This window comes from Bombus pyrosoma, linkage group LG12 (assembly GCF_014825855.1).
Source record: "Bombus pyrosoma isolate SC7728 linkage group LG12, ASM1482585v1, whole genome shotgun sequence".
Classification (NCBI taxonomy): domain Eukaryota; kingdom Metazoa; phylum Arthropoda; class Insecta; order Hymenoptera; family Apidae; genus Bombus; species Bombus pyrosoma.
The window spans coordinates 1,112,884-1,135,319 of record NC_057781.1 but is presented as its reverse complement, the minus strand read 5'-3'; the positions used below and the strand labels follow the sequence as shown (position 1 = coordinate 1,135,319).

General features: G+C 39.3%; 1 protein-coding gene and 1 long non-coding RNA gene across 21 annotated transcripts in view; one reads left to right on the top strand and one right to left on the bottom strand.

The window, feature by feature from the left end:
• LOC122573521 (disks large 1 tumor suppressor protein) overlaps positions 1-22,436 on the top strand; it is a 533,282-nt gene that overhangs the window by 304,351 nt on the left and 206,495 nt on the right. For 16 of the 20 annotated variants that reach the window (XM_043739984.1, XM_043739982.1, XM_043739987.1 and 13 more), the window contains 2 exons: positions 13,225-13,320; positions 20,201-20,374. In XM_043739984.1, coding sequence (XP_043595919.1) covers positions 13,225-13,320; positions 20,201-20,374 — 270 coding nt within the window. Of the gene's footprint in view, positions 1-13,224; positions 13,321-17,599; positions 17,872-19,735; positions 20,118-20,200; positions 20,375-22,436 lie in introns of those variants that run through there. The other 4 variants (XM_043739989.1, XM_043739988.1, XM_043739991.1 and 1 more) reach the window with 4 other exon arrangements.
• LOC122573530 lies at positions 11,907-13,291 on the bottom strand. The gene is made up of 3 exons (XR_006318759.1): positions 13,156-13,291; positions 12,399-12,613; positions 11,907-12,041 (listed from the first exon to the last, which is right to left on the bottom strand). It is a non-coding gene; the product is annotated as an uncharacterized LOC122573530 (long non-coding RNA).

Genomic DNA, 22,436 nt, shown 5'->3' with positions numbered 1-22,436 from the left:
TCCTTATTCTCCTTGCCGCTCTGCATTTCCATTCGAATTCCTTGGGTAGTCTGTATTTCACTTTTTCCCAATTGCTTTCCTCTAACCATGTTTCTGTGAGTCCGACTACGTCAAATGTTTTTATGTACTCCCACACCTCCTTGTCTTTACCTATTAGTCCTGCTACGTTCCAGAAACACATTTTCATTCCCCCTGCCTTTCCCCCCCTTTCTCTCCTCATTTCATTTTTCTTCCCCTCTCCTTCTTTCCTCCGACAGTCTCTCTTCCTTTTCGTTCCATTTGTACCATCTGTCTCCCACTTTTAATTTCCTATATCCTATCCTTATGTTTACGTTTCCCCCTTTTTCCCTTCTTACTCTTGCCTCCCTCCTTATCTGTTGCTGTATTTCTCTCTCTTTTTTCGTTAGGTCGTCGTCTATGTAAACTCCTTTTGCTAGTTTGCTTTTTCCTTTCATTATTTTTATTTTCTCCTCTCTTGACTTCATCGACGCTACCATTATCGTCTTCCTATCTCCCACCCTTATCACGTGCGCCTTTTCCACCTCTGTCTCTATTCCCATTTTGTCCCTTACGAATTCGTTTACAGCTTCTTCCTTGTCTCCTTCCTTCCATTCCACCCCCTTGATTACTATGTTATTCCTCCTTTTTTCCCTCTCTTCCCTTTCCCGCTCCTCCTCGAGTCTTCTGATCCTGTCTACTAACTCCTTCTTTCCTCTCTCCCACTGCTCTTTTTCTCTTTCTCTCTCCTCTCTCTCTCTTGCCCTCTCTCTCTCTCTTCTTTCTTTTTCCTCATTCATTTCCTTCTCTCTTCTTTCTCTTTCCTCTTTTATTTCCCTCTCTCTTTTTTCTCTTTCCTCTTTTATTTCCCTTTTTATTTCCTCTTTCATCGCCCTCGCTAACTCCTCCAGTTGTTTTTCGAACACTCCTATTATTTCTTTTATCCTAGCTTCTATTCCTCCTTCCATTTTCTCCGCTTTTTCTGTCGCTCCCTCCCTTCCTTCCCCCTGGTTGATTTCTCCTTTTCCGTCCAGCTGTATCTTTCTAATGTGTTTTTAGATTCTTCTTTGTTTCCCGCCTTGCCTGTGTTCCTCGGCCTACCTTTTACTGTCGCCATCTGTTATTTCTTTGCCCAACTTTTTGATTTTCTTCTGTCTGCCCAACTTTTTGATTTTCTTCTGTCTGCCTAACCTCTTCCTTTCTTGGATTCTCTTATTTATAAATCTCCCTTGTTTCTCTTCCTTTCACCTTTCCTTCTTTCCTCCTCGTGTGTTTGCACTTTATCTTTCCTCTCTTCGTGTTACTTCGCGCTTTCCTTTCCTTTTTCCCCTCACACTTCACTTTTTCTACAGAGCACCCCGTCCACGTGTTACCCTTGCCTCGCACCAAACCGAAAGTCCCAGTTACTTATATATCAGTTTCGAACGAAATATTTGTATTTTGGTTAATTAATAATAAATCGCATATAGATCGTAACAATCTTTATGCAAAAATAGACACTACGATGTAGTCTCGTTCAATTTCTACAGTCGTGAATTTTACAGAGTCAGACTTTTTATGACATCTCTATCAAACACGTATAATTGAAGTAGAAGAGAAAACAAGGTGGTACCTTAATGTTCCGAATGGTTAAAATTTTTGGTCTTGACTATTATAACTCTAACACCTATTCAACCTATAGTCACGTTTCGTGACAACTATCAAACGTTCACCTAAAAAAGAGATATTTCATACTACTATTGCCCGAGCTCTCGAGATTTTCTTCCTTTTTGCAATAAAATATATCTGAAATACCTGTAGCCAGGTCATTTATTCCGCTATGAAATATCCAGATTTTACAATCCAATAGCGCGGTCGCACGGTCATATTTCAGTGTCTTCCCATGCTCGTTGCCGACAGAAATATTTGGCAGTGCAGCAACCTACAATGGATGCCAGATATGCGTGGTTTAATCCAACCTGGAGTTGTTTCGATGCTCGTTCATCGATTTCGTTTTGAAGTGCGCGTTGTGTTACATCAACAACTGCGCCCAAACAGCGTTGCGTCCGTGCACAGTCGCGCGGATCCCTCGATGAATCCGTGAATTCCATGAAATTTGGATCCACGGTAGAATATACTTCGCGTGTTGCAAACCGAAGGTAAAATTCTTCTTACATCTATCGTGAAAGTTCATTTTGTAAAAAAGGTAGAATATCATTTAGACAATACGTACAATATTCGAAACACGTTCCAAGTGTACGTAAGTACATATGTACATTGAAAATAGCGAACCGGACCGATTGCTCGGTGAAATTTACAAGTGTACGTTTTTTCGAGCGACAGGCCATCGGTGCGGCGTGAGAAGTATCGACAGATAACGAATTTCACTGTGACTTGCACGAAACAGTTTTCTCGTTTAATGTACGAGCCTGTCTAGTTGAAACATCTGGAAAATCAATCAACGTTCTCTAAGCTAAAGATCAATATCGTGGTAACTTTTGATGTGTAAAGAGAGATTTTTAAAACACGTATGTACAACATATATCAATGTTACGTTCGGATCGTAGTTCTAAGGAAACTGGCATAACCGCTACGTAGGGAATGCTGGCGCAGCAACTGGATTCCTTTCACAAACTTCTGCGAAGTTTATTGTCATAGACGTGAGCTTTCCAGCCTTGTAGAAGGCTAGCATCGCACACTGAAAGGAGACGAACACCTTTACGAGATGCTGGCAAGGGTAGAATGTTTCATGGTTCTTTGAGATCGAACACCACGGTAGATCAAGGGAATTCGAAGTGGGGCCAGAGTTCGCGGGAAGGGCGGGTCGGAAAAGAGAGCGAATAAAAAGAGAAAGACTGGCAGAGATAAAGGAAAACAAAGGGACAGAATGGCGCACGGAGCTGGACAATGAGAAGTAGTTAAATAAAGAAACAGAAACAAAGAAATTCAGAGAGAGGCGGGCTCGATGAGAAGTGTAGAAGTGCGACGGATAAACAAGCGGGGGAAAGAAAAAGGAACAATTGAGAGAGAAAGGAAAGAAGAGATAAAAGAGAAAATAAATACACAAGGTGTCTCCGAAATGCTAAGATAGTTAAGATTTCAAGATGTACTTTAATTATCACTGAAGATAAGAGATCATTCTGTATCCTTGTCATACGATGGCAGATATAGACGTAACTTTGCATTTCTACAAATATATCGTCGCTTCTTCAAATAACTTATAAGCAATTTCTACAGCCAACAAGTAATTAGAATTGAATTATAAATAAGTATTATAATGTTTTATCAAATTATCAACTGGAGATATTTAAGGCCCCAGAAATTTGGACCATATTCGTCATCGACACAGCAACTTGCTGCGCTATCGAGCAACCAAAACACATTGCACGTACGAGCATACTAATAGAAACTGCAGGGAAGCTTAATGTCTCCATCAGGGAACAATCTCCCTTAGGACCACGTGGCCTTAATTAACAATCCTGCGTTCAAAGACGGACACTAAAATTTTGGGAAGAAGTTACCGTTCAGGAAAACAAAATATACATTTTACTAGCACAAACAGCGCACTCAAAATTCATCCTTCTATCTGAAAAAGTATCTTGCATACTTTAAGTTAGACGTAACCGTAGAAAAAGAGCAGAAAAGCCGAAGATAAAGAGGCAAAAGAAAGCGAAGAAGTAGACAGGAAATAGGATAGGGAGTATTCAGAATCATCGTGACCTGTTCACTATATCCGGTCACGCGCCGATGCGTGACTTCCTTTCATCGGCTTACAAAGGGCAAGCATCGGCTAAGAGTACCAGTCGTGCCTGTATACGCTTGTTCTGCGAACGCCGTGACAACGACTTCGCCTCTAATGTTATATCGCGCGGCGTTTGCTCCGGGGGCTGCTGGCCTCAATCTCGAGCCTATATCGCTGGCCCTGGCACAGCACGGCGTCACAGCCGATCGATGAACCCATAAACCTGTCCTGTTCCGTTGCCATTTCGGAAGAATATATATTGTGATCGTTACGTTGGTTATTCACGAGCTCTCGAACATGGTCGCCTGCGTTATTCTGAATTTTAAATTCGGCCGTTAACCTAGGATCTTTGACCATCTTTTCTCACTTCGCAAAAAGTCCTTAGTGTACGAGATCTCTGGAGAAATTCTTGCTATAGAGAGAACAAACGATTATTTGTTAAAGAAGGTCATGTATTTATCATTTGAAGTTAATGAATATTTTGGCAAATTGCTACACTTGTCTAGGTATGCTAAACAATGTCATAAATCGAGGAATAGAGGAAATGATAAATGTCACATTTTTTAATTTATTTTGCTACATACAGATTATTTATAGCAGCTACCAAAGTTATTATTAATACATAATTGTGTTTATCGTAGTATTTACATATTAATTAATTAGATCCAAGTATATTCGTATCATTTAGTAATATTTTCATATGACTACAGAAATTTGCTGCTACGAAATTGAAATATTGATTCTAATAAAAATGGACTTCATTGAAAAATAAGGATACGTGTCAAAGTATTTCGGGTTGAAAAATAATCTAAGAATTTTGCACGCTATTATATATATTTCAATAATTTTATTAATTTGCAGTAATTAGTGCTAAGTTATTGAAATTTTTCATCGAATGCTATTGATAATTAAAATTGGCAAATCCAGTTTTGACTAGATTGAATATCTCTTTTACTTTGATAAGGGTAAGTTTGGATAGAACTTATGACGGTCGAATCACCGGTTTGTAACTAGCTTCTTGGTTTCGACTGATGGAATCATAAAGTTGTCCTGCCTCATTTCATTTTGAGTTTCCTTACTCTAGTCCTCGGTTATCGGAGTGTATTACGATCCTCGTAGAAACGAAGTCGATCACTGAACAATGATCAATCAGGATTCAGAATGTGGTTCGTTTTAACGTCTGTTTGATGGTTTTTCCTAACGGTTGCACAATGAATTCTATAAGACTATGATTCACAGAGGAACGTAATGGTTGAACTAAAATCTAAGTTTTTAACGATATCGTTCCAAATGACGATCATCTTTGAACAATGGAATTTGACGATCTTATTAAAACTATTTTAAAGATTCAATGATCCCTTGCATCGCGGCGGAATTAACGTCTATTCTAAATAGAAACCTTAATTCGCGTCGGCAATCAGGGAAGATTACATCGACTCGTAATTTCGTGGGATTGCGGAGGAAGCTTACAATTAGTTGACCGACAATCGTAATTTAGATCGATGTTCCGGCTATTATGGAAACCGACGTTCGTGAAATTCATTACCCGTTCCATCGGAGATAGTCATCCATCTCTAATTAACTTTTCTCCATAAAAGTCTCGGCATTCTACTCGTCGATTCGATATCGAACACTAATACATTTATATCCTGTTACACCGAGAAGCACACTTTGTTTCAATTCGTAAACTATAAAAGCTAAACAACGAACAAGAAGTGAACAGCGACGGAACGATAATACCTGACATGTTTAATGATAATAGGATAACAAGAGGAAGAATAGACCTTGAAAATTTGCAACAGACAAACAAGCGAATGGTGAGCTTAATAAAAGCATGAATAAATATCCAAGAACTAATAGCAGCGTAGGAAAACCAGCTGGTAGTTGATAATGAGGTCGTTATTTTACCGTGCATAGCGGACAGACGTTGCAGGTCTAAGTATGTTTGCCTCTGTACACGTACACGTATGCTATCTCTTAAGTCGTGGTAATAATTAACAGGAGCGATAGAGTGCCTCTCGTCCCGACCTTCCACCCTTCTCGTGATATTACTTTCCTAGCGCCTTCGTGTAATTAGCCTTGGCTTAGTACACGATTTTGTACAAACGAAAATTGGATCGAACCGCGGTAATTGCGTGGTCTTTGCTGCGGTGCGTTTTGGAAAATGCGTAATCTCGATACGAGAATTCCTCGGTTCTCGAATAATCGAGGAAACTATGAAGGGTGATATGAGGAAACTTTACAACGATACATTAAAGGTCAATGAGGCGGGAGAACAAAAATTCGCTTGACTCGAAAGCATGAATTCTTGTGCGAACATGACACCTTTTCAGAAGAACGTCGAAAGGTCGGAGAACTAGGAGAACGCAACGTCGACGTTTGAAACTCTTGACCCGTGAAACCCTGTCCCCGCGAGACGGTATTTCGTTCCATCGGCTTCACGAGAACGTTCTTTCATCTCACGATAAAAGTGTTACGTTCTTGGTGGCGTCGAATGATCCCCGTAGCTATTCGGTGAAATTAGTTTCGGGCAGGGTGTCTCTGCTCTGCTTCGCTACGCTATAAAGCACATGGTGCACCGGTACCGGGGTTATCGACGCGCCACGCTTACGAAGGGTGTCCTTGTTCGATTCGCAAGTTACGATCCGGACAGAGATGAATAGGGTGTCCATTAACATTGGAGCTTATACCGAAAATGCTCCGTTTTAAGAGATAGCTTTACCTGCTGAAAATAAGTGGTACTTCCAGATTTCCCCTTGCAACTTAATTTTGAACTAATGTATTTTTATCTTCTATTTCTAAGTTGATATTCGAATCATCACGAATGGATTATCAAAAATCTAATGCGAAACATGCAATTACTGACAAAGTTTATTGCTTAAGGAATTACTGATCTATGAATATATACCCCACTTTATAAGAATTTGCATAAATATTCGCAGTATTCTTATGATTATTTAAATTTTATTTATTTTCGAGTATAGTTTATGAACAACAGTATAAATTAATACTAGTACCTATGAACAAGAGTTTGTATTAATGAAATTCACAAAATACACTCTGTAAGATCTTAGGGCAAAAAATTTCTAATAAAGTACGTTTTCTATTATATTCGAATTAGTCGAGTTGGAGCTTTAGCTATTTTCAAAGTTTTTTGATAGCATAGGCGGAAGATACACAATTTGCGCGATAACGAAACGTCATAGGATTTCTGAACGCGAGCTTGTGGGCGGACAATCCGAGAGTCGGAAAATTATCGGCGTAAAAAGACCGATACAAAGGAATCTCATTTTCAGATGGCTGAAAGCCGCTTCGAAAAAAGGAGTATTAAGGATATGTATGGTCTTTTGCAACGCATAAAGGCGCATAAAGGTACTGGGCCGTTATAAAAGAACCGAATCCGCCTTCGAAACCTTTCCAATTCGGTCCCGCTCCTCTAGATCGAATAATATAGAAGAAGTAAACCCCTTATTTTATTCTCACGGTAACGACGAGCGTGCCCTTCGAAAATCTTTACGGAAGTCTTATTGAAAACAAAAAGTTCTGGAAATCCCGTCAGATGGAATACACGATTTGAGCATGATTCAAAAACATATTTTCGGGAATTTTTTAAAATTCCGCGAGTAAAGATTGTCGAAATTACCAACGATTTGTCGAATACAAGAAGCTTTAGTAAATGGCAAAGCATGTTTAAACTTTTAAATTAAACAAATTTCCGACGCTGGTTACTTTGAACAATACAAAAATTCGTTGACATATGCAAGAAAAGATATTTATGGAAATTAGAAGATGGAATCTGTTGAAGGATATAATAAAGGTATCTTTAGTGCAGTACATAGAGAAGTTTTTAATATAATTACATTTTACGCTTATATCAGAATTTTGATCCAGAACATTATAATTTTCATTATTGAAATTACTCGCTATGAATGAATATTACCGGCAACTGTACCGAAGCATTAATTATACTTCGATATAATAGATCTCATAGAATTGGTTGCTGGCCGAGCGGCAATCGCAGACTCAGTAAATGTAATTTGCCAATAGTTGAACCTGCGTTATCGGTTCCTTTAATTTGTAACCAACGCTTCAATTGGCTGATACTAGCTAGCACAAAAATCAATTACGCCAGAGTAAATCCTGTTCGTTTGCTTCAATCAACGAAAATTAAACAACCGAGGAACACGGAACAAACGATAAACTCTAAAAGCATAAAATTCCTAACTCCTGAATCCTTTTTCCTCCCAATTAAACATTTCACGTTTATATTATTATCTTTTCAAAATATTCTTATAAAAATTTCTAATCGTAAAAAGCAATCTTATCTAAGAAAAATTAATGCTGGATAACCATTTTAGAGGTATTAATCATCTTCGTATATGATAGTAGATACAACGCCTAGCTAAAATAGTCGAGTGCGAAATTCTCGAGTTGGGGCGGAGATTTCGAGTTATCGAACTGGATACATGTATATAGTCATTGCAGGCAGGAAAAGAAGTAAGTACGTGCCACGAAGTTGCAATGCGCGAACTGGAAGTATCCGTTTCCATCTGTTCGAGAAGATCTGATGCTTCGCGGCATCTACGATCGCGCCAGCTCGAACGACGAAAGAACAGGGGAATAGGACGGATGACGAGGTGGAGCAGAAGGTCTGCCATCAAAGAGGAAAATTGCTCTGCGCCATCGCGGAATGCGCGTATTCGATCATCGTCTCAGAATCGATGGAACGTCTTTTCACCAGATTCACAGAGCGAGAGATTTTATTACGACCCGATCTTTGTTGCGTCGACGAACGAGTTTCGACGATCAGCTTTCAATTGATTGTTATCGAGTGACATCTTTCAGCGACATATACAAAGAGATACATTAACGAGAGACACGAAGGAACAGGATATAATGCAGTCTGTCTCCGCAAGTGTGGAAAAGTTAGGAAAAGTTAATCAGAAATGTATAATACAGATTTTGTATATGAAACTTCCCTTCTTTAAAAGAAATGACTTTAGGATTCGTCAAATATATATGTATAGGTTGGTGGAAAAAATAAAGTGCGATAGTGAAATTGGTTAAGAACCAGAGTTGATATCTTTCGAGGATTGAAGTAGAGCTTTAGTGGAAAGCTTCTGCAGCTTACAATCCTAGAGTTTCTGTACAGTATGTATGACTACATCAATAGATATCAAATCAGTTATCAGTGCAGTTTCAAAGTCACTTTTTTTGATATGCAAAGAGTACATTACATACTTTTGACTTATTTTTCCACAAGGATTCTCGTTTTGCGATTGTACCACGATTACAGAGGCATCTCATATACGAAACAAGCAAGGCAACAGTAGAACATCGCAAGTAGAAGAGAAGAACGTGCATTCAATTTAAAATACACCGCCAAAGCTAGTAATCTAACTATTACAATAGAATTTGTAGAATCATTATCTAAAGACTAACTCTCCCCATTCTAGCAGTTTGAGCATCGTTTCGCGATCGTTTGGTTCGCATCTTTGAAATTCCATTTCCACCGATCGAGTGGTCCGATGTCAAAATGCCAATTTCCTTTTTCCCTTCTGTACGTAACATATATATGCTTTTCTTGCCTCGAAAGAAGGTTTCGCGAGCGCATTGCACGTCGATGAAAAATGTAACTGTACACGAAACCGAACTATTAAGTAATTGGAAGTTCGGAAATTCTCCGGTTTCAGAGATATTTTGTAACTATCCGAAACGATCGATAACGCAGCTCGTACGCGGAATTTCGATTCGAATTCTCTTTACGTAAAATTGAACTTTTGGCGGAAACAATCCGATACACGGATAATATAGCGGATCGATCCATCCTTTGCACGTTTCGAAATGTTCGACGTTTCCGGCCGCGTTCACTTACGCGGAAACTCGCAAGCTCTTCGATGGCTCCTCGAATTTCCAACAAGGGTAGCAACGATCGGAGAGAGGTAGCATCGAGAACCGGGAATTATCGAGAATATCCAACTGCTACGGAACCGTCGCGCCTATTAAACTCCCGTATAAGCACCAAGATGCGGCGCTAGCCACCGGATACTGACGTTTTGTGGTTAAACTGAGGTGACTAGGCAAACGCCAGCTGCCAGTAGTTACGGTCAAACTGTCATCAGAAGCGAACACGGTGCCAGCGGGCATACGTCGAACAAGTTCAAACAGTATTGAAATTCTACAACATATATAGAGGTCAATTTGTAATTCCTAATGTCTAAACGATATAATCATGATGATTTGTTTAATTTCGTCATAAACGAATTCGATATAGCTTTATCGAGAAACTGTATTAAGTATTAGTGGTACATATTGAACAATAGATAGGATGTAACAAGTTCTATGTAACTACTGCTTTTAGAATGTGTTATTCTGAAATTAGATAAAGTACTATTTCGTACAACAGACCATCGCGAATGCAGTTTAAGATTACTTTAGGTATGCAGTTGGAACGAGTTAAATACAGAAGTTGTAATTAAAACATAATTATTATTTTTTATTAATATTTATTATTAATTCGAAACTACAACTATTTTCAAAACCTTTTGGTTTAAATTCATCACGACCGACCGACAACCGACATTCCTAATATTTGCCCTATATTCGATTAGACATTCGTTCTATTGTTGAATGGATGCGACTTTTTCGTGTGGTGAAAGGATCCTTGTTGTTCTCTGACACTATCTCGTTGATTGTTTCCGGAAATCCCCAGAGTAGTTCCGTGCCCCGCTCTCGAAGAAAAGCACGCGTGACTTCGTATACAGCCGGCCAGAGGAAGACAGATTGAAAAGGCACTTGTGCGTCGAGTTCGTTTATCCGAAGATGAGACCGAGTCTCGAGTCTTCGGCAAACGTACGCGCGCTTCTGTTTGAAATCTCGAGACCGGAAAACTCTTCGAATGCATCGAAATGAAGGCACCACCGTCGGCCAGGAAACTTTCGCCAAGATAAATTTAGAGCTGTGCTCCAACCTGAAAACAATACTTTCCCTCCTCCATGACTTGGAAACTTTGATCGAGATTCAAAGTGTCCTCGAACAGATCCTTCTACTTTCACATACGCGGATGAATTTAATCGCAGGCTGAGTTAATCTATCCGATTAATTTCATACGTCGTTGTTGCGTAGAATGGACAATTCTTTTGATTAATAGTCATAGATTCTTAAAAAGTACGTCAGCAATACAGTTGCTCACGAAAGTATGCGAACACTTGTAGAAATCTTTTGTGGCTATATTATACGTCGTGAGAGTTTTGAAACATTTTGAAATTTTAATAGCGCTGTAATGAAACTCGACTATCGTGATTATATACAATATACGTGATTAACTTCTAAATGCACATTCACGTTTGTTTCAAACTTCCTTAATGTAATCACGATACTCGTGTCTCGCTATAATGCTACTTAAATTTCAAACGGTTTCGCATGACGCACATAACATGTTCATAAAAAGTTTCTATGGTAAATATATGAATATTTTCCTAAGTCACTGTACATTGGTATAAGTTTAGTTTATTAATACACAATGCTCTAAAAGGAGTTGTGTTTCATCGAAAAGATTCATTGTACGAAGTATGCCAATCAAATATTCCTCACTCTTGTTGATAATTACTAGAAGCTTATAATGAAACCCCTCTTTTTGAAACACCCAGTATTCTCAGAGAAAATGTCTATTTCGCTAAAAATTGTACACAATTTTGTTACTGAAAGTAACTGTTTCAGCAATTTTATAAAAATATTCAAATTGCACTTTGCGATTGAAATAATAATTCAATCTTCTATTTAGTAACCAATTGGAATAAATGTTTACCTAATCCGAATTTTCCATTCATAATTTCAATTCCAACCACTAGATGCAAAATTAATATAATATCTAGTAAACGTGATAGATATCGATCGTTATAGAAACGCAGAACTCATTTCGGAACATTTTCTTCGTATTTTCTTTTAATTTCTACATGTGGGTAAGCGTAAGTCAAATATATCAGCCCTCCATATCTGCGCTTGAATCAAAACGAAACAGACAGGAAGAATCGTAGCATCGTCTCTTTCGCACACTACGTCTACGAGCACGTCGACGTACTCTAAACCCGGCCAGCCGCTTGTCAAACACGTAGCCGTGTATTCTCGTCCCAGGATTTGACGTTTTTCTCGGCCGACATCCAGGGCAGAAAGTGGTCTTTCGTTTACATTTCCATTCACCATGGATGGATCGATCTATCTTCCCTTTATTTTTCAGACAATCCCTTCTTATCGTCCAGCACAGCAGCGAAAATCCCTCTCTTGGTTTATACACGGTCTCCTCTGTTTAACGGAGTTTCGCTTCCTATAAAACTCACGATGGGTTAAGCAGCGTCGAATGGAACGAAAGAAACACATCGGATATGCAAAAAGGAAAGAAATTGTGAAATTTATTGCGACGAAGGAAAGTGCGATAGTAGGAAAGGAGAGCGAGTCAGGTGAATACCGATAGGAAGAAAGGTGCGAGAGGAGGGAGAAAAATTCTTGACACGTTCTTTGGTGACGTGCGAGCAACAAGGTGACGAACGTGCCAACATTTTTTTTCGACGGAACAAACTGCGGCGAACGAGGACGATAGGGGTAGTAGTGCATGTTTAATAAAGAGTAAAGCACGACAGGGGTGGGCAGATCGAGGAAAAGTAGCGCGGGATGTTAAACACACCTGCGCATCGAAAGTTCGTCATGAATAATTCCGTTTGGCTCGTTTAACGCGGTCGCAGTACGCGGCGCTGACGGAACTTCCATCAGCTCCCGTTGAACGATAATTGACTTTGCGTCTCACCGGTTCTATTTATTTGCGCGCCTCCCAGGCCTCGCCACCACCCTGGCTGTACACTTCCTGGCCGAGAGATCGAACGAGCGTTAAACGACGCTCAGCTGGAACACGACAAAGATAGGGAAAACAAGGAGCTAGATCGAGAAGTTTAAATTGCGACCAGGGATCGAGTTAAGGCGTAATAACTAATTGATTCGGAAATTAAATCGTAGACTTGTTTTCTCGCAGTGCGCTCCGGATTCATCGGCGAACATCGCGACGTCCACTGATTTATCGCGAATTCTTTGATTAAATGGTTTGGGCAGGGTGGAAGATAGAGAATTCTGTAATTCGAAGGAGGATCTGCTGTACCAGGGTAGATTGAGTTTTGCGTTGTTTCAAAGTTGCAATTGCTTTAACTGAACCGTAAAAGCATCGAACCAATAAATGTAGGCGGTCGAACGGTCTCTAAACTATGAAATAACGAGGCTCGTCTATTATGTTATGCATGTTTAATCTATTATCAGGGCGATGACAGCAGTTGGATGGGAATATCGATTATGTTAATTACACATTTTAAACGACTACACGATATTCCGTTATAAATATGTATAGCACGATACTTAACAACAATGTTTTTATTAAAAAAAAACACAGAGTTTACCAGAAGTACGTATCGTTTTCTCGTTGACAGGACATGTAAAGATGTTTTTAGATCATATGGTTATTGCAGGGTGGTCCAGACTTCCCGGTGAACCAGACTCTATCGAACATTTATGGCCGTACGTCGGCCAGTCCAGAGGCTCCAGACTACGTAGACGAAACTCAGGTTCGTAAGTCTGTAAATAATGTCGTGTGAGAGTTAATTTCGGTCTCCGTTGTTCTTAATTATGCTAAACGATAATATCGTTTAAACTCAAATGTACTAACTATAACTTTTAACAAGCGTATCGGTAATATCCTTACCTAAACCAGCAACAAATTTAAACATTGAAGATACTTAAGAAGTTTTAATTACAAAGAAACATGATTTAATCAGCTGGATTGAATTTTCAATACTCGGTTGGCTATAAGGAAATCTGTCAGGTTCCTGCAATCTTTTACTGCAAGTTCAAAGTTTTCTACTTTACCGGCGCGTTTCTTCCATATAGTTTCTTTGTGACTTCAGCTACAGACACTCGTCGATCAATTAGCAACGGCAGATATCTTTTTACTAAACCACCCTTCCATTTCCTTTTATATAAAAATATTTAAAACCTCTACATTAACAAAATGATAATTAACAGAAGTGTTCCTCTTAAGATAAATGGAGTCTCTCAGCCACGTTATTGCACTCTTCTTCCGGCAGTGTCCATAAAAGGGTATTTCTTCGAGGCACGACAGAAACAGAAATTAATCTATTTTGCATCAAGGACGAACTATAATTTTCCACGTTCCGACCTTCTTGTTATCCCTTTCCGTTTTCTCATTTTCCTGACGATCAAAGCGGGAAAAAGGAGAGATGCATTATACTCGAGACACAGGTCACGATCCCTGCCATCTTTCTGCTTATCTTGCCTCAAAAATTATGCAGTGTTTTAGAAATATCGTTGAATAGATTTCACTGTAAAGTCATTTGCAGAATGGAATTCACTTGAAAAATTAAGAGATCGGAAATGCAATTTTCTCTTTTCCAAACAAAGGAACGCGCAGAGAAAGAAGCATGGATGTTGTGGCCGAAGTCAATTATGAAACGACACTAGAGATAATTTCATCTAGTTTTAGCCGTTCCATGTATAGAATTTCACAATTGAAATTCGATTCAGTTTTACACGCCATTTCGCCGATTAACGGGTGCTAGCTCGTCACAAAGTCAACGATAAAACGGGAACACCGACAGACTCGCCTGTGGCGAGGCCATTTGTAAATTATGCCAGAAATCAGCATGACTGCATTATCAATGCCGTTACGCGGCTTCCGTATTTGCAAATAAAGTGTGGAAACTGCGTATAATGTGTCTCATTTGATTTAATCGACCTGATTAACTTGGTAAAATGCAATCATGCAGTCGTTAGTTGTTTAATCCGTACTGGCAGCGTGAAACTCGTTAGTTCTCATTACGACCATTGCTTCGACTAGCACCTCTTTTACATTAGCTACAAAAAGTATTTGCACACATTCTTATTTTTCAATTAAACGCCTCTCTATCGGATTCTATATTTCGTTTTCATAACACCACATTTTTATAATCATACGAAAATGCTCTTAAGTGGTATTGAATAACAGATGTACTTGAATTTAATTAATTGTAATATGTAGATGCTGAAATAAATACAAGAGTGTACTAATACCGTTTGCAACCACCATATTACAATCACAAAGCTAATTATCTTTTCAATATTATTTTTAATGGAGAATTCTTATTTACCTTTGCTTAACTAGATTCTCGAGTTGATTAACTTCATTTAAACGAAACTGTAACCGAAGCGATAAATTTGACATTGCTTTCACGTTTAACCATTAACTCTGCGCGGACTGCAGCGGAAGTCAGGACGGAGCAGGTCCGTCGACGATAATTATACCTTACGTCCGGAACGTTCGTCTCGAAATTACATTCGAGCAAGACCGTTAATGAAATAATAGCGACGTTTCAGGTGCACAGATTATAAATAACCGTCGATATAACGTCACGCGCTTCTGTGCCATTGAACCGGTTTTCGCATTTCGCCCGGTTCTTCCGGTTCTAGCCGCGCAAACTTTAATTAAGCGTCTGCTTAATCAGGCCAGTACGTAAATTTTCCCAGAAATCTCCAAGCGAAGACAATCTTGTTGGGCATCGATCTCCGTACTCTGGCCCGTCTCACGTCTCCATTGTCCGGGAATATTTACAACATCGAGGATTTCGCATTTCCCCCTCGATCAATCGCGAAACCATATCAAACTACTCGCCGTCGAGTCGTTCGGTGTGGAATACGGAAACCGAGCAGCGTCTTGCTCGGGGGTAAGCCAATTCGTACGGAAAATGAGATTAATGCCCGCCTTTATCACGCTCACAAACACGGAACTGCGCGTAAGCACGATCGTTGAACATAGTCCGAACACGCTGGTAAGATCGTGTTCGTACACTGTAGCGTGAGTTCGACGCAAAGAACCGTGTCGGAATTAGACCACGACGCTTTGGTAGGAGCACCTGAACGTGACGGCCACCAACATCGAAACGTTTCAACGCCAGTACCGACGCTGACGTCTATCCCTTCGAGATACATACTCCACGCATCGAATGATGCATTTACACTGTTTCGTTGAATACCAATTTATCACGAGTGGCTTCCGAGCTTTCTTCTATGGTGTTTTCCTATAGTCGTGCATCTACAATAACAAAGTGAATCCAGTAAGAATGGCGTGTTGTTTTCATATGTACTTTCGTGAAATGAATCCTCTGTCTGACGAACAGTAGTAGCCTTTAGGCAAAGCACTACTAAACGAAGTCTCTGCTGAATTATTACGTTGCCCGACAATCGAAGTGTACACCATTCTGAAGGTTCACTTCTCGATGAACGAGAATTATTGCGTTTCGTCAAAGTTGAGATGGATCAATGAGAATAGAGGATACGTGGACTCTAATGCTAAGAGCGGAAAACGGGATCCATTAATTCATACGAATAGCCAACCTTGCCAGATCCTTGTGTTTTTTTTTGGAAGACTCGTGACATGAAATCAGTTGTTTAAGGAGGTTGAAGTAAAATGGGTGCCTGAGGTATAGTTTTGTAAAACTGCGGCCTAAGGAAAATAAGCTGGCTGACCAAAGTACACGTGCGGTGCCAGGCGTTCTTCTTTCGACGAATCGTTATTTCCACTAGTCCCCTAGGAAGCCTCGGACTGCAAAGAAAAACACGGCCAAATATTTAACACATAAATTTTTCCACACATAAACTTCTTTATATTCTCGACTTCTGTGCGAATAGGAGAAAGATCCGCTACGAAAATAGGAACAAACGGACCGAATAATAGTGTCAGAATACACGTGATGCGTTTACAGTTACTGCCATTTTTCCCCGTGCTCCCTGATTCTCTCGTAAACAGTTTAACGATGCTGTTTGATATTTTTGGAAATGCATAAACGTTTTAGTCGCTTTGAAGATTTTCTTCCTTCGAGCCAATGACACGTGCACAAACCTCCATTAAACGGGAGATCCCGCGGAACCAAACATTGTCTTCTGTCAACGCTAAAAATAATTCCAAACGAGCAGAGAACGACAGATTTTTATCTCGAACCGATACGATTCTACGTGTAAATTGTTCGGTAGTTTTTTATTAAAAGAGAGATACACGAAACATTTTTCTTGTATTAACGAAAGCTTTTAACCATCCCGATTGGATTCCTGGTCGCCTTTAAATTTCATTTTTCACTTGGCGCAACTTCTTTATCTGCTCGCGTACCAATCGCAAAATCGTCGAAGAAACTGCAGCCACTACTTATTCTTCAATGCGAACCTTCTTACAGGAACTACTTTGTTATCTATCTCTCGAAGTTTTCCTCAACTTCCTGCGGACGTTGATCAGAATTCCTTTCGATTCGATTTCCTTTTTTTCGTTTGTTCTACCACCGGTGGAACGAACCTTCCGCGGCTGAGTGTTTTAAAGAGATATTTGAACGCGAATATTTGTCGTGGAAATTTGTTGGATGAAAGGAAAGACTCCTCTCTGACATTTTCGTCTGTTTTATCACAAGTTCTACGAAACGTCGATTGTTTTGGAGAAAATGTATTGCGCTGCGTGAAAAACACAATCCATATATATATCTTGTTGAAAAAATTAATTGAAATAACTTGAACATTCGCTGTAACTGATGATGATTCATTGAAAAAACGATATAACGAAGTTTGGTAGACATAATTGAATATGCGTAGTGCTATATATGGGAACGTGTAAATAGTCTAATATTTGGGGAAAAAAATTAGGACATAAATCTTCTACGCATGTTCAAATTTTGACAAGAATGAAAAGAATTAACACAGACTGATTATCACAAATAGACTTCCAAATAAATTTAAACGAAAGTGAAATTAGAAAATACAACATTATAGAAATGATAAAAAAGATAGAGGAATTATAGAAGAAAAGGATCACACGATCGCAACAAACTCGTATATAAAAGCTAGTGAAAACTAAACGCGAATAAACGGTGAACGGAATCGAACACGGCGATACAATGATCGATTGGGTGTCTATCGTGCGTCATTCACGACGTCGTTTCAGCGACTATGTTTACGGCGTTCCTATTAAGGTACGCAAACGAAGAACAAAGAGAACCTGTCACCCTGGTGAACGTTTTAATCGTAATGTTGTTACGCATGCCTCAAAACGATCCAGCAATTTTTGCGGATGCTGTTGGAATCAAGTAAGTCTCGATAAAAATTAGGTTTGTATCCCCTGCCCCCCCCCCTCGTTAGCGTTTATGAATTTATAATTTACGCGAATTAACAACCAATCCAAGCGGTCGATTCATAACTATTGAAACGTGACCACAACTCGTGATAGAGAATAATTCATTGAAACGGAAGAGGTCAACGCAGGAGGTCCTCCATGTTTTTAAACGTAATTGTATCACTCGCGCGTTTCAATGTTTAATGGTTTAATATGCTTCGAAGTTTCACGACGAGTTTTCAGCTGAATTTGTTCGGAAGGCAGGAAGCCGCTGTTTATTTATACGAGACCATTCCCCTGTTCCCGTACGCGGGCACGTATAGAGTTCATTTATCATCACGGCAGCATTTAAACGCTGAAAAATTGATCGCTCGGTGGATTGAGTCGGAAACGGCATCGATCTATTTTATTCGTCCTATTTTTGATCCGAGAATTAATACAGTTGCCTCGTCAGAGAAAAATTCCCAGTCCGTGGCTAGCGGAAATGACACATCGTTGCATGTAATATATGGACACCACGTTGTACCGTAATTCTAAATTAGAGCATTAAATGGACCGTTAAAGGATGAATTGCTGCAGTCAAATCCATAGAAATTGAACGAAGGAAGAAGTAAACATCATGCATAATCATGGTATTTTTATATCTTCCAATTAGTTTCTCAGATTTAATAATTATGTATTAATTCGTTTATTATGATTATTTTTTTTAATATTCAAAAGATAAAGTGAAATTATGTACCAAAGAGTGGTCGAATCGGAGCATGAACATAGTAAAGCATGTAGTCAATGATGGGTGATTTTCTACGTTAAGCATCATTCCTCGGGCCGCGAAAGGGGTAGACACCATCCTGCATTTTTTCACGGGACTTCGTATCCATTTCCTAAACCTCCGTTTTTTTACGAGTGCCAAGTATCGGAAATTGACCCAAGGTGACCCAACTACCGTCTGGTCGCATGCTTGAAATGAACGGAATGTAAATCCTGTGGCCAGTCAGTGGTCACTAATGGCCACTTTCTTCAAAATCGTTAGCGAGTAAGTACGTGATCGTAGACGTTTCTCGGGGTGCTTTTCCCTTTCACGGATTCTAAGGGAAATTCTAGCAACGAGAAAAACGCCTATCGTTTCTCTGAATTACGGGGTTTCCCAAAATAAAAAAATAACGCAGAACATTGAAATAAAATTCTAGAATATAAAAGGATACTACCAGTAAGGAAACAGCACTACGACATAAAAAAAGATCATGCAACGAGAGAAATAGTGAAAACGAAGAAGGAAATTTTTATGATAAGAAGAAATAATGCAAGAAAAAAAAAAGAAAGAAACATGATTTAGAGGAATAAAACAAACAGTGTGGAGATATAAAAAAAATGAGATGAAATGCCAGCAATACCAGCACCCTTAAAAAAGGATAAATGCAACAAAAATAAAGTTTTTACGAGTTACATTCCCAGAATATATCAGTTTCAATTGGGGCGAACTTGCAGTTACAATTCCATCCGCATATTAAGATATTACACAATCTCGTCGAATTATTCAATCTTATTTCTGTGAATTAATTCGGCATTTAAATTTGAGATTTGACCATTTTAAGTCTCCAAATCCAACCTATGTCATTATTAGTAGTATTTTCCCTAGCGTTTCCACTATGACCCAACAAACGTACGGTTAAAATGGCTTCAGTAATATCCAATCTCATAGATGACATTCACACTAGCATTTATTCACGTGGCTGTCAAGATATGAGCTATTTTAAATCAAAAGGTTTCAATAAACTTTCGATCATTAATACCGTGGTTGGCCACTCGACAGGCCATCGTATCCGGAAGCCCCGCGCAGCCACGGTAATGAAACAAAATCCCGGATTCCGGAGGATTAGCACATAGACGTAGAAGCATCACCGATATCGAAACCCGATGCAAGCAACCTCGTCAGTCGAAACCGTGCTCACCATCGACGCGCAATTCCTTCTTTTTCTTTTCTTCAATTCGTTACGATCTACTGCGTTCAAAATGATTTTTCTAAATGTTCCAAAAGTTAGGCCAAGCAACATGTGCCTGTTGAAGATAACACGACACCGACAACAACCAAACGTAGAATCGGATCGCGGGCAATCGAATATTAAACGTAAATCGAGGAGGCTGCGACGCAGTAAATTCATTCAAACGATTCTCGATCGCCTGCACGTCAGTATTTAGAAATGGCTAATGCGGAGAGTGATGGTGTTTATTCTTAAAAATGTTACGAATATGAGAAATTATTAATGATTGAAATCGTTAAATGTTGAAATTCTCTTGGTTTACAGAAGACCCGTTACACTGGTGGAGGAGTGGACGAGCAGCTGCCACCACCGCCTTCGCCACCCCAGCTGAAAGAGGCAGGACAACTAGACGGAGTTCCTAGACCGAATTCGGTCGATCGTATCCTACATTCTGATGGTAGCCAGCACATCCTAACTAGCCACGAGGCCCTGAACAAGGTAATATTTAATAGTTTCTCGTTGCATCGCAAATGTCTGCCTATTGAATTGTAAATGTTCCGTAAAATAATGGAGGAACAGCTTACACGTAAGCGGTTTATCAAATTAAATATTCCCGCATGCGCATATCGACGCATGCTCAGAAAAGACCTGGAAGGTTCGCCATCTGCTAGAATTTCGTGTAAATATTCCTGAAATCAATACGAAACGTCGGTAACGAGCTACTCTATATTATGCTTACTCACATGTCACGTCTATCCTAATACCCTGCTCTTAGTCAATGTCTTACCGACCATTCTCAATCGATAAAATACTTTAATTACTGCGAATTATATATATCTATTGAACGCTAAATATTTCAGATTATAGAAAATATTCTCACTTAACGTTCATCAAATCTTTATACGATCTCCAATTTTTTTTATATCTATCCAAACGTAAAAGTCTGTTCCAAAGATAATCTATTTTCCATCCTCAAATTAATGTTATCACCTCACGAAAGGTAATGCGTGCAGACTTATCAGTTTCCGCGAATATTCGTCCGATGGTGCCCTCGTCATATAGCTGGCAACGTAGTAATCTACGTTATCGTACGGATATTCGGAGATACACGTGGACGAACCAGTCCGACCGTGGTTTCATGACTCGTCGACTCTGGGCTGGATGTGATCGGTTCTCCGGAAGTTCGATCAAGTGCTGAAGTATGTCGCGAGTGCGTCTCCGGTGAATGACGACGACTTGGTCGGAAAGAGAATGTCTCCGGCGTTAATGAGACGCGAGGGACACCTTTGAATCGGCGTGACAAATTGAAGCACATTATTGATCTTCTCTTCCGACACGACCGACTTGTCGTGAATAGCGGGAACGTAATTGTCTTTTTCGTTACGAGTGATCAATGACGGAACGAGTGTCTCCTTCTCGCGGATAAATGCCTTTGATTTATCGCTGGATGACACGAATTGCATGTATCGATCCATCTCGGTGACGTTTATAGTATTTCCTCTTTCTGTTCTTTTTTATATCTTTCACATGTCTTTTAATATACAAAATATTTTTACGTGATTGTTGGAAGCGAATTGTATAATAGAATACTTGTGAAGATAATGTTTTAGTTAGATCGGAGTGAAGTTCATTGGTGTGTGTGAATCTATAATTAGGATAGAGAAGATCAGAAAATGATTCATGAATAGGATCACTCTGATCGTTGAAACGAATCGCGATAGGTCCACGAGGTTATCGTATCGTAGAGAAATATTCGCCTGATTTGCTTTGATAAATCGACTTATCGATTTGCGTTAAATGATAGCGAAAGCGAACGCAGATTATTTCGACGTATAGAATTTCCCCTGAGCTCATAGCGATGTTAATTTTAGAAATGATATAGAATATGTGAACTCGTTCATTTCTGATTATTTTATAAATCAAATTATTAAACAGTAATATCATTAATCTCGTATATATATATTCGTTTTAAATTGCTCTCAATAAGAATTTGCGTAAGCGGGATGATATCTCAGTTGAAATCAATCTGTTAATTCGATATTGGTTTTGAATTTGAGAATATCGCGAATGTACAAAAGACTATAGATATATAGTTATTTGCCACGCTACGTTGATTTCGAAGATTACTTATAAAGCGGAGCAGGTTATCATCCTCGATGCACACTGTCTCTCATTGGTATTCCAATTCCGTCCACCGAATGGAATTACCAGCGACGATATGTTTTCAACCATAAATGCAATAATTTCCCTGTCGTGACGCGAACATATCTTCCTTCTGGCCGGTTTCACCTTTTCTTCCTCGATATTCTCCGGTGATTTATTGTGACGTTCCGTATCTTTTCATGTCGTATCGGCTTTCAGCCGTTCGAAATTACAACAACTACGACTGAACAATTTTATGATCGTCGTGGAACACAAAGAAACCCAATTAAATTAAACATCATCTCTGATTTTATTCCTCTTAATAAATCGAACAGATAGAACAAGCATGACCGATGATACAACGTATTCGACTCACGTCTAATACCAAACAATAATAACTCTAATAACAGGATCGAAG